Source organism: Mustela lutreola, chromosome 8 (assembly GCF_030435805.1).
Source record: "Mustela lutreola isolate mMusLut2 chromosome 8, mMusLut2.pri, whole genome shotgun sequence".
Lineage (NCBI taxonomy): Eukaryota > Metazoa > Chordata > Mammalia > Carnivora > Mustelidae > Mustela > Mustela lutreola.
The window spans coordinates 101140658-101153933 of record NC_081297.1 but is presented as its reverse complement, the minus strand read 5'-3'; the positions used below and the strand labels follow the sequence as shown (position 1 = coordinate 101153933).

The following is a 13276-nucleotide window of genomic DNA, read 5'->3' as shown; positions in this document are numbered from 1 at the left end:
TGTGAAGGACGGGAAAGTCATATTCCAAAGCGGAAGGCGCTTCCACTGAGTACGTGTCCTTTCCCTTTCCGTAGATGCGGTGCCCTGCACGTGGGAGACCACATCCTGTCTATCGACGGGACGAGCATGGAGTACTGTACATTAGCGGAAGCCACTCAGTTCCTGGCAAACACCACGGACCAGGTCAAGCTTGAGATTCTTCCCCATCATCAGACCCGCCTGGCCCTGAAGGGACCCGATCACGGTGAGAGGACCCGTCTAGATAATTCTCTTTATCTTCCCCTTATAGTTATTGCCTCTCCAGCAGAGTTCGAGGCGAGAGACAGGGAGTCTACTCCTGGCTTTATTTCTTTCAAAGCTGCAGATTATCTTTGTTGGCTTTTCTTCATCTTGCAGATCCTCCCCCCCGCATCCCAATCCCTGAGCCAAACGTAATTTATTTGAAACCTCAGAACTGAGGAAAGAAACAGGGTTTGAAACAGAATTTTCAGGCTTGTACTTTTTTTTTTTTATTTTAAGCCTTTGTTGTGAATTGAATGTGGAGAGAAAGGAAATAATTGGACTTCCTGTTAGGCATATTGAATTTCCATTCTACTTGAAGGACAACAAAGGCAAATTGTAAAACTCTCACTTTCTTGTTTTTTAATTTTTTATTTTTTATAAACATATATTTTTTATCCCCAGGGGTACAGGTCTGTGAATCACCAGGTTTACACACTTCACAGCACTCACCAAAGCACATACCCTCCCCAATGTCCATAATCCCACCCCCTTCTCCCAAACCCCCCTCCCCCCAGCAACCCTCAGTTTGTTTTGTGAGATTAAGAGTCACTTATGGTTTGTCTCCCTCCCAATCCCATCTTGTTTCATTGATTCTTCTCCTACCCACTTAAGCCCCCATGTTGCATCACCACTTCCTCATATCAGGCGAGGATGCGGAGAAAGGGGATCCCTCCTACACTGTTGGTGGGAATGCAAGCTGGTACAGCCACTCTGGAAAACAGCATGGAGGTTCCTCAAAATGTTGAAAATAGAACTGCCCTATGACCCAGCAATTGCACTATTGGGTATTTACCCTAAAGATAAAACTCTCACTTTTTAAAAAATAATTAAGAAGTGGATATTAATGGCACACCCTTCAAATATTTGGAGAGGAAAAGAAACAAAAAAACAGTCATGAGAAAAATTTCTCTATATATTGTCTCTTTGCCAGAGTAGCTTTTTGGGATGGAGAACTACCTCTGTGACCAAGGACCATTCCTGGGAGTATCAGAATATTTGACTCCATTTATCCAATAACAGCTGCCAGCTGAGGGGATCCACATCTGTACTGTACAGACACTCACAGAAATGTGTGCTCAGTGTTTATATACCCACCCCTTAGGCATCTTTAAATAAAACCGGGCACAAGGTAAAGGACTTAGAACGCCAAATCACATGAAGAAAGTCTCTCTAGTGGAGTCCTTGTTCCAACTCCTTCTCCTTTTGCTTACACCAAGCGGCCTCCTTTTTTATTCCTTGAAATCGATTCCTTGAAGCTTCAAGAGTGCTGTCAGGGGGCCCGACTGGAGAAGAGCTTTCTTTTCTTTTTTTCTTTTTTTCTTTTTTTTGTATTTTTAAAGAAAGAGAAGAACTTTCCCTGGAACTGAAATTTTGCTTGTGAGGATATCGTTTGTATCATGTGTCTCCCACCTTCTGAAACCCACTGCACTTTGGGGGATGAAAAAAAAAAAAAAGACAGACCAGATCATTTTCATACTGAATGAGTCAGCTGGATGCAACCTTTTTTAATTAAATGGAGCTTAGACAGCCCTGGAGCTAATGAAAATCTCTAGAAAAGCATTACCTTTATCAGCTTTTAATTTGACACAATGGAGCAGAGAAGTGATGTGGTAGAGGCAGGTTAGGGAAGGAATCTCTGCCTCCTTTGACTAGAAATGGTAAGGGGTTCATGGGATTGTGCCCCCTTTCCGCTCAGGAGACCCCATAGGGCACACTGGCAGAGGGAAGAGATTTCTAAAACTAAGTTTCTTCTAAATTAGCCCAAAGTCGTCACCGGATCTGGACCGCGGAGGGTCCATGAACACACACAGTGTCATGCTTTCTCTGCGTGAGATTCATTTTGGTAAATTCCGCTGTCAAGAGAATCAGACTAGGGAACAGACCCTTGCAAAATGTCATTATCTTTAGCAGCCCCGTTTCCCCCTTTTTATTGGCCCTGTGTAGAAATCCTAAGTAGTCCAACTAGTTTCCAACGCATGAAATATTAAAAATTTTTACCTGTCAAGACAGTTTGAGAGGGTGCGTTCATATACTAAGAGACATGGAGACCAAGAACAAAAAAAAATTTTTTTCCCCTGTGGAAAACCTGATGTCATTGTGATTTTTTTGGAGGGGTGGAGGATGGGGGCTGGTAGTTGAAGTAATTCTAGCTTCCACTTCCGACCTTATCATCTACTTTGGCTGACAGTACCATCTTTCTTATCTAGCCTACAGGCATCTCCCTGCATTTTACATTAAAATCAGACTTGCATTTCCAAGAGGACAAAAGTATTGGCTTTAAAACACAATTTAATCACAGTTAAGAAGGGGGGGGGGGGGGAAATACCTAAAGAATTTTATGTATTTTTATATATTCTCAAACTTCTGAGGGTCTTTAATGTGGGAGAGTAGTTTTATATAGTTTTACCCTTTGTCCACAAGAAAGTTCAGCTTGTTTTTTTCAGGAATTCTGATGCCTGAACAGCATATCTCCCATCCCAAAGTGGATGAAGGTACAGTTCCCAAATTTTGCTTCCCAACAAAGCATTCACTGCCACAGTTTTTTCAGAGAAATAAAGAAATGGGCCCATCAGCTAAGAATGAGAGTAACTGTGCCTTTTGCTGATAAATAGCACTAAAAATGCCAAGATGGAGTTATTGTTGAGTTTCTAGTAAGGTTAGAAATTGGTCCCACTGAGGGTCTTTGGGAGACATAATCATGATTGAGGTTCGCAAGACTTTGGAAGAGAACATGGGAGCAGAGTGACACGGTTCAGTACATTCAGTGAGAACCTTCCATCTGTGAGCTCCAGCAGCAACCACGAAAGCCGCTGTTGCCTGTTAGATATTCTGGACAGGGCAGGAGGGTACAGCAAGAGAGGGGAGCAGAAAAAAGTCCCCTCCATGTCAGATACCTCGTAAAACTCCATGAATGATGCCATCATGGGAGATGTAAAGAGCATTTTATTTTTAACTTGCTACATATGTGTCTATATCAAATCCAAGAACACCCACGGGAAGAGGCCATGTGTGGTGGTTCCAGGCAGGGCCTCTTGAATCAGACTTGCAGACTTCATTCTGCCTCCACCCCTTGGGACCGTAAGCAAGCTCTCCCTCTCTTCTATTCCTCAGTTTCTTTATCTGTAAGATGGGCGTAATAATAACAGCAGTGCCTGCCTCCTAAGTGTATTGTGAGAATTATCTGAGACAATCCATGAAAAAGTATTTAGCACAATGCCTGGTATTTAGCAAGTGCTCAGTGAGAGTTGGCTGTTATTATGGGGACCATTAAATGGGAGAAGGTAAAGAAATGGTTTTTGCAAAATGTAACATATTATCTTGAAATTCCTGAAATGGTTGCCCCACAAGCAAGTGAGCATCAAGTCCACCTCCATAAAACAGAACAGATTTGGAGTGTATGTTCAAAAGAGGCAATAGCTGGTCTCCCTAACCCACATTTTTGTTGAACACCTTTTGGATTCATTATGCATGGCATACAATCTCATGATTTCTCTGACATCATTTTTGCCCCTTAATATTTCATATATGTGAAGCTATAGTCATCAGGAAAAGCTCAAAGTCAAGATACAGGTTACTAACCTACACTTAATCTGTTTGTAACAATTGGCACAGGGCTGGGCACCTGTAGTGGTCAATAATATCTTTCTTACGGATTTGTTAATTGGGTACTACAGTCACAAAAAAATGCCCAGTGATTTTCAAAGTCCTCCTTAAAGAACTGGATCAGAAAGTGAGTATAGGATTCTAAAGCCCATTCTCTATGCTCTGCCTTCATTTGAAACATAGACAGTCCTGGGTAAGAAGTTCATTAGAGTGGCTGTTGCTGTGGATTAGCCAGACACAGCCATGATTGCATCTTTCTAAGAGATCTTCTTGCACTCTCCAAAATAGAATGAGGATGGGCAAAGAGAATCCATTATGAACTTCCCCTGCCACACTCTTTATCACAAGGAAAATGCTGCTGCACTGTGGACGGATACACTCTGGCTCCTTCTTACTCACTTACGCATTCATTCATTCATCCGTCATTATGGACCAGGCAGTGTTCTAGCTGCTACATCTAGTGAGCCAGACAAGCCAAGTAAATTCTCATGGAATTTTAGTATAGAGACACAAACATTTAAAATATGTTAAATAAATAAAGCCATTTCAGGCTGTGATAAGTTCTGTGAAGACTAGAGAGTAGTAATGGGACAGCGTGGGGTAGGGCAGCGAGGTAGCCCCTTAGCGGAGACCTACTTGATAAGAGGGAGCCAACTCTGCGGGCAACTGGGAGAAGAAAGAAGAGCACAGGCAAATGCCCTGTGGCAGGAAGAACCCTGGCTTGTTCTAAGAATAGCTGTAAGACCAACACAGTGGGGAGAGTGATAGGGAGAAAGCTGGAGAAAGATAAGTATGGGTCACATTCAATTCTCCTTGTAATTATAACCCACTGAAGCAGCTTAAATGGGAGGGACTTGTTTAAAAGATTACCCTGTCTTGGGGCGCCTGGGTGGCTCAGTTGGTTAAGCGACTACCTTCGGCTCAGGTCATGATCCTGGAGTCCTGGGATCGAGTCCCACATCAGGCTCCCAGCTCTATGGAGAGTCTGCCTCTCCCTCTGTCCTCCCCTCTCATGCTCTCTCACTGTGTTTCTGTCTCAAATAAATAAAATTAAAAAAAAAAAAAAAAAGATTACCCTGTCTTACAGATACTGGGAGAGACATATGTAGTAGATACATCGGGGAACCAAGTCTGCCAGTGTTGCAAGGGTCAGGGAGATAATGGCTTGAAGCTAGGATATGGACAGGGAGCTGGAACCCAAACTAGAAACAGGAGTGGAACAGAAGGAAAGGGCCAAGGGACACAGAGCTATAAAATTACAGTGCCTGTGCAAGTGCTCTGCAGATTCCTGAGATAGTCTCTAAACCTGAGTGTCCAGTGAGTGAAATTTGTTAAGTGAGAGATAACATCTTTTTCCTTTAATAGAGACTTTATGTGTAGCCAAGTGGATGGCAAAGAGGCAGACTCAGGCTATGTAGCAAGAGCTCATTTGTTTTCCTTGTGTGTACCAGCACCTTGCGAAGCACTATGTGCATAACTACCACAATAGTCCTGCAGGGGAGATGCCTTCTCAATCTCCCCTTGACACGTGAGGAAACTGAGGCTTAGGGAGACTGAGTAACGGGCCAGGGTCCTATAGAAAGGCTGGGCTGCAGCCAGGACTGAAAGCCGGGTGGGTTGCCGCCCGAGGTGCCCTTCCCCGCTGGTGCTTTGGTTCCATGAGCAGTCTCTTCCAGAAAGGCTTTCAGGTGGCCAGTGGTGCTGATTATCACAGGTGGCACAACTTCAGCCATTATCAGAATGAGCCATGTTCAAATACTTGCATTTGACCCTCTACATGAATAAATGTTGTTAAATAATTCACACGTTAGGCATCTTTTACTTTACTTTAGAATCAGGACACTGAAAGGAGTTATGAGTTCATATGTTATTTTTAACTCTTTAAGATTGTTCAATGAAAAAAAATCTCATACCAGACCTAGTAACAAACATAACCTTGACCCTCCTTCAGAATGCTGGGTAGAAAATAAAATCTAAATAATGTCAAAATTAGAATAGAAACACAAATACATTTTCTTTTTCAATAAAGGAGACAGGAAAGTTTTGAAATAAGCTTTATTAAAACATTATGGCATTGATCACAGACCCATACCCCTGGAACAAATGATACATTATATGTTAATTTTTAAAAAGTCATGGCATCTTAAAATAGAAGAACATGTGAGCTCTTTTTTTGAGAATTATTTCTTTCAAATGTAAACAAATTTTTTCAAAAATACAAAGAAGTTTAAAGTATATTGAGACTTATTTTCTCCGTATGAGGATACAAATAAGATTCTGATATTGATGATTGAGAATGGGTTTTGGAGGGGTTGTTTGTTGTTGTTGTTGTTGTTTTAAGAAAAATCAAGTCCAAGTGATGGATTGGAGTGTAATTACAATGTTGGAATAGGAAATTGTGATGTGTGGCTGGTAAACCACTCAAATCAGGAGCCAATGTGATTTATTGTTCCTTCTTTTCTTTTTGTCAAAACAAGCGCTACTAACTGTCCAAGATGTGCAAATCTTTAATTACTAGTCATGTGCCATAGATCTTTATGGGGTTGACTTTTAAGTGTTAAAAAAAATGTTTTTAATCTCTGCTGCAGCATAGGGGGAGATTAGAAATTGATTCAATAGTCATTTTAAAGGGAGAAAAAAATGGGCTGGGGAAAGACATGCATTATTCTTGGGAAGATGAAAGGCTTCCATCCCTGATGTTAATCATCTGTTTTGCTGACCACTGAGAAAGGGCAAAGGCAGTACATTTTTTTTCTTTTTTTGTAAGTAGCTTTCATTTTTTTGGTTACACTTTTTATTTGTACAATTCAGTTACTTTTTCTTTCTTTCTTTCTTTTTTTTTTTTTTTTTTGGTTCTTTGTTTGTTTTTCTTATTTCTCATCATCACTTCATGTGGGCAGTGAAAATTCAGAGGAGCGACAGGCAACTTGCGTGGGATTCCTGGGCCGGCAACCACTGCAGCCTTCACACCTACCATCACCCTCATACGACCCACCCTGACCATTGCAGAGTGCCAGCCCTGACGGGCCCGAAAGCGCCTCCTTCCAACAGCCCTCGTAATGTTCCAGACTTTCTCCTCCTGCTTTTATTGAAATGATATTCTTCGTCTTTCCTCTTCTTCATCTAATTCATACCATATCTGGCTTCATGAGTGTTATGTGCTTTTTTTTTTTTTTTTTTTTTTTTTGTAGTAGCAAGTTTTTGTAGTAGCTTTTTTTTTTTTTTTTTGTAAGGACTTAACCATTTCTGACATCTGAGTCTTTTTTTTTTTTTTCCTTCAGAAAGCATTTGTCATTAGGGAAGGATGTCACTGTTCAGAAGGCTTTAATAGGTGGTCAGGAGATAACAGTTCCAAAGATTATGGAGACTACAATGTTCCCAGGGTTTTCTTGTGTGTTTGGCACCACTTGGGAAATTCATGTCAGAAAGTATCTATGAAAATGAGACGATGTACCTGATACATGGAGTTGTCATTTATGGGGAATCTTGTTTTAATGCTTATTTGTGTGTGTCTAAAGCAGCGTTGATAGAGCGTCTCTGTGTTTCATTGTGCTCCCGAGGGTCGTGGCACTCCATCAAGTGGTTGTAGGCTCTGGGAACTCGGAGAGTCCGAAGGGCTGTCTCCCTGCCCTCCAAGACCTGCTCTCTGTCTGGTTGGGGTCCTTCCTGTGCATCCTCTGTCTTTGTGGATCGTTGCTGGTTGGCAAGGGTAGCAGGCTCCCAACCCCCTGCGAACGCTCTGTGCCAAGTGTCTACTCTCTTACAGCAGCTTTGGTGTCCTCCTTCTCTCCTACCTCCATGAGTGCATACAGCCTGAGTTCCCTGAACATGGGGACTTTACCTCGAAGCCTCTACTCTACTAGCCCTCGTGGAACCATGATGAGGAGGAGACTGAAAAAGAAAGACTTCAAAAGCTCACGTAAGTGAAATGGTAACCGTTGTCTCTGGCCTGGAGAAAGCGTGTGGGCGGCTTGGTGTCAGTGGCCAGTGTGGTTTACAGTGCCTAAATGATCACGTGGTTGCTAAGGAGCTCACAGCTCTCTGCCAGAGATCGGGGAAATGATATCTATTATCTCTATGATAAGCAACTGCGTGGAATACAATTTCAGACTGAATTAGTTCATACTGCCTCCGCCTACAACTTCGTCTCTTCAATTTTTTTTTTTTCTTCCTCTTTTGAATTGAGAAGATAACCAAAGAGGTGATTTTTTTTTCCCTTGGATACTCCTTCCATTTTGGGTAGCTTTGGACATGAAACATTTGTTCTTAATTTCTTATTCATGCTAAAGCAATTTTTTGAAAACTATGTCCCCCTTCTGATAAATAGAAGAATCCCGTGCATTTGTTTAATAAGATTATAAATTTACTCAATTATCTTTCCAGCCAGATCTAATCATAGTCCAGAGAGGTGTGAGTGTCTCTTGTCCTATCTGTCCCCTTTGGGGGCTGCAATTATGATTCCTATAGAAAAGCTCCAAGACGATGGGCTCTCTCCCTGTGCTTACCATAGAAATAATATAAGGAACACCCTTACATTACCTAAATAGAATGAAACCCAGGTACTTCAAGGCTGGAAGTGAAGAGAGAATGTTCTTATGAGAAGGGATGTCTGGACCTATTGTTTTCCAGAGATTCATCTTCACAAGTAGACCCACCAGGCCACCATCAGTGCAGGAGGCCAGCCATCACCCACACTAGGAAACCATCTCTTCCTGCTGTAGGAAGCTGACAGTTTCCTTACAAAGAAAACCATTGCAAAAGATAGGGTCACCACTGTGGTATATTCGTGATTTGGACTTGCATATCCCTTCAAGAATAAGGGGCTTTGTCACCTTTAGTATAGGTACATGACAGTAAGTTTGAAATTGGGAAACTAGAAGGAAGATTGAGTTTGGTTAAAATGAGAATAAACAGCTTCTAGAGTCTCATATGTTTCTTAGCTGAAACCAAAGTAAACTATTCCCTCTTGGAAGAAACTAGTTGAGGGCAGTAGAATGAACTGGTGATGAGGACAGAGGCCCGTGTTCTTCTCCCGGCATCATTCCTGTAGGACCTTCAGCAAGTCACCTGAACTCCCTATGCCTTGGCTTCCGGAGCTATGAACTGTGGAGTAATTGTAGTGCTTACTTCATTGGGTAATTGTGAAGATTATATGAGAGACTCTCATATAATCTTCATATAATCTTCACTCTCTCTCTCTCTATATATATATATATTCTTCCCACCAAAAGGGACATATGGGACAAGAAATACACTCTAGGCTATGATGTGAATATATATATATATATATATATATATATATATAAAATATATGATTAAATATATATTATTCATATCATAATAAAATTATATGCTAAATTATATGGTAACTATATATACATATATGGATATACATATTATACACATGTGTATTATATATATAATTTTCACAATTATCCAATGAAATAAGTACTATAATTACAGATAGATAGATAGACACTAGAACACCTGGTAAATAGTTAACATTATTTAACTTACCCATTTGTTAGCCATTTGAATAGTTTAAGTGTTAGTTATTATTCCTTGTATCTAAATTGTCATGTGCAAAAAACTATTGGCAGTGTTCTCAAATTTAAGCATTTTTCACAGTGGTTACTTTAGCTAACTACATAGGTTTTGAGTCTTCTATATAAACTTTCAGGGTTGGTGGTGGATTTCTGTATATGCAATTTTTTTAGATATAATGCTTCCATGGGCAGCGTCCCTCACTGACAGCAACAGGCTCACAGCCCTCAGCAGGGAAGAGCAATTAAAGCAAATTCATTACTGTTTGTACTTCTGCTTCACTGGCTAAATATTTATTTGTGTTAGGTAAGACTCACTGCATTAATTAAAAACATTACTGGCTACAAATGAGTAATAACATGTTTGGCTATCTCGGGGTGACATTGACATTGCTTGAATTTGTAGTAGGATACAAAGCCAAGGCCAGGCTGTCCCTGACACTCAAAACCAACTCAGAAATTCTGTTTGGAACCAGAAAGTGATGCTCCAGCATAGGAGAAACAGAAATGGAAAGCTCAAGCGACTTGGGTTTGTGGTACACATTAGCCACCAAGTGTCTTTGACCATATGCCTACCAGAACGTTTCTGAATGTGTCTCAAGAGATCAGACATTTTGTATTGCAATCAAACAATAACATCCAACGCTTTTATTCTTACTCCAAAGAGACCTATAAAAATAATGATAGTACTCCGAAGTCAGAAAAAAAAAAGAATGAAGTTTTTTGGATTTGGGGATTTTTTTGTCATTGTTGGTTTTTTTTTTTTTTTAAAGATTTTATTTATTTGGCAGAGAGAGAAATCACAAGTAGGCAGAGAGGCAGGCAGAGAGAGAGAGGGGAGAAAGCAGGCTCCCCGTGGAGCAGAGAGCCCGACACGGGGCTCGATCCCAGAACCCTGGGATCATGACCCGAGCCGAAGGCAGAGGCTTTAACCCACTGAGCCACCCAGGCACCCCTCTGTTTTGTTTTGTTTTTTAGTTTCTCTTCTCCCTCCCTCCCACTTTCTCTCTTTCGCTCTCTCTCTCTCTCTCTCCCTCTTCCTCTCCTTCTCCCTGTCTCTCCTTGCTTCTTGGTTATGGTCATATTAGATGTAGAGGTTTTCCCAAAGAACGGATAATAAAAGTTTGATTACTCTCTCACTATACCATGGTTTACTTCCACCACTTTATTTATGTCTTTATTCTATGCCGTTTGCTTCCCCTTTTCTAATACTTACGTTTCTATGGCAACCAGTCCATTTGTATGGACGGTGAATCATGGCAGAGTCACAACAAATATGATAAAAAGCTTCTATGCTGTATTGGTGATGAGGTGAGGCCAGAGCTTGCAAAACAGAAAAAAATCCCCACATATGTTTCTAGTAGAGAAGGGCATGCCAAGAAGAATTAAATTCTTCTCCCCTAAATATTAAAACATTCTGTCTCATTGACCAAAGGGGGACAATACAGGACGTCTGTAGCAACACGTGACAAGAATTAAAAGAAGAAAGTGCTGTGTTTGCTTCACAGGAAGAATGAGGAGTCTCCCAGGACTGGGCTGGGTGAAGTGTCACAAAACTCTGGGAGCGTCACAGGGCCATGTCACAGAGGGAACCCTCTTGTCACCTCTTTTGGAATCTTACTGACCTTTGGCCCCCAGTCTGGGCTGCTTGGAGGTCAGGGCCTTTTCCAGAACCCTATCATCCCCTCCGTGATGGCAGCATGACTGAGCGGCGGACCTGGTTCTTTCCCCCGGCTTCCTGCTCCTGCACACAGAGCCAGTGTAGACTCTGTCTGTTTGCAGTTTACCTGACCTGCAGCCAAGTGTGGAAGCTAGACCACGTCCCCAGAACAGTGTTTGCCTCTTGTGCCATCACCACTTACTAGCAGGGTGGCCAACACTGAAGAGAGCTAAAAGGAAGAGAATGAAGAAGCCGAACAACTTCTGTCCCTGCCACCGACCCCTGAGGAAAGGCCGGAAGGCAAAGGCAGCTAATGGTAAGCTTGTAGACGGGAGCATGCAGGGAGCCCTCCAGGAGGTGGCTCCTGAGCTGCGCCCCCCACTCCCCCGCCACACACCACCAAGCCCACCCTCATTTGGAGAACGGAGCTGCTGGACACCGGAACCGGATTACGTGTGCTGGACCCAGAGCAGGCTGACTCCGATGGGGAACACTTCAGTGAGCTAGAGGTCGTGAGGTACGGACAGGATCGAATAGTGAGAAAAACCGTATATTAATAAATCTTTGCGACCATGGCTCTGGATACCTTTAAATGCTTTTCGTAACGGACAGTCAACCTCACAGACTTCTAAGTGAAGAAAACATTCGGCAGATTTTTAAAACTTTAGAAGCTGACAAGTGATGGTCCCTTTTCCTCCTACTTATACTGAGACAAGACAGTTCTTGTCTTATCTGTGAACGGAACCCTCCAGGTGTGAACAGGAACAGGACAGAGCAGATGCGAAGCCTGAACGCAACCTTGCCGCACACTAATGAGCAAGTTGCATGTACATTACAGCAGCAACTTAGCCATTCCCTTCTTCACCTGTGAGTAGCAGTGGGCACTCTTCAGACCAGAGCCAGTACCTTCCCGGAGTATCTGCTACTGGGGGAGAATCCATCATAGAAATGTGTAAACTACAGGGTTATAATCACCTTTTTCTCTTGCTGGTTGGCCCCATTAATGAAGCAGGGTAATCAAGCTCATCCTTTTTTCCTCCAAGTAGTATGGTGTTTTTTTTCTTCTGGCTTATCATCTTTAAATGTACAATTTATCTTTTTCATATCTGGTAATAATTTGCAAGACTTTAATACCTGTGAGTAATCAGTATGTACAATTTCAAATGAAATTTTATTGTTTCAGAGAACAGATTTCAATATATCAAAGGATTTTCAGAGTTAATTATAAAAACCTAGATTATTTAATATAATACTATATTTATTGGATAAATTATAAATTTATATAATTATAGAACCAACATTTAACATATTTTTTTTATTTTTTTAAAGATTTTTATTTATTTATTTGACAGAGAGAAATCACAAGTAGATGGAGAGGCAGGCAGAGAGAGAGAGAGAGGGAAGCAGGCTCTCCGCTGAGCAGAGAGCCCGATGCAGGACTCCATCCCAGGACTCTGAGATCATGACCTGAGCCAAAGGCAGTGGCTTAACCCACTGAGCCACCCAGGTGCCCCCGTTTAACATATTTTTAATCCTAAATTAAAGGCCCTAATAATTTGTATTACCTCGAATTTCCTCCTGATAAAGCTTACGAACTTAACGATGCCCACAGAGAGCACTTATTTCTATTTTCAAAACCTTCCAGAGATTTCAGTTTCTCAACTGTCTTCTCTAACTGTTCCAAAAATGTAGCAAGTCTGTCCTTTGAGAAGGTCTTTACTGTATCCAGCCTAACCCTTCCTATTATGATTGACCTATTTCTTCTTAATTCTGTCTTAGTGGAAATGCCAATCAGCTGATTTAAGGGTTCAAACCTTTTAACTCCAATTAAGTAATCCAAAAATCTATACAAAACCGAGACCTCACATAGAAAAAAATACATATTAATGTGAACCTATAGGAAAATTAACAGGAGTAAAGTATTCCTAATGAAGTACGAAAATCATCACCTGGAAGACAGAATAAAAGTAATGTGCCAGAGAGGTGACATTCTACTACTGTGTTCCTGCCTGCAATGGAAACAGACCGGGTACAAACCCAACTCTCCAGATCATTCCTGAGTACCTCTAGTCGTTGTCTGCCACCAACAATAAATGCATGATATGAAGGACAATCAAAGTACAGTTGACATCAACAAAGGAACACTAGAAAGTGTGATCTGAATTAATAAGGGATATCGCTTCTCGGC

At 41.5% G+C, this 13276-nt stretch overlaps 1 protein-coding gene across 5 annotated transcripts in view; it reads left to right on the top strand.

Moving 5' to 3' along the window:
• Positions 1 to 13276, top strand: part of GRIP1 (glutamate receptor interacting protein 1) — a 677260-nt gene that overhangs the window by 581952 nt on the left and 82032 nt on the right. For 3 of the 5 annotated variants that reach the window (XM_059186254.1, XM_059186251.1, XM_059186250.1), the window contains exons 9-11: positions 75 to 244; positions 6786 to 6941; positions 7652 to 7804. In XM_059186254.1, coding sequence (XP_059042237.1) covers positions 75 to 244; positions 6786 to 6941; positions 7652 to 7804 — 479 coding nt within the window. The remainder of the gene's footprint in view (positions 1 to 74; positions 245 to 6785; positions 6942 to 7651; positions 7805 to 13276) is intronic. The other 2 variants (XM_059186253.1, XM_059186252.1) reach the window with 1 other exon arrangement.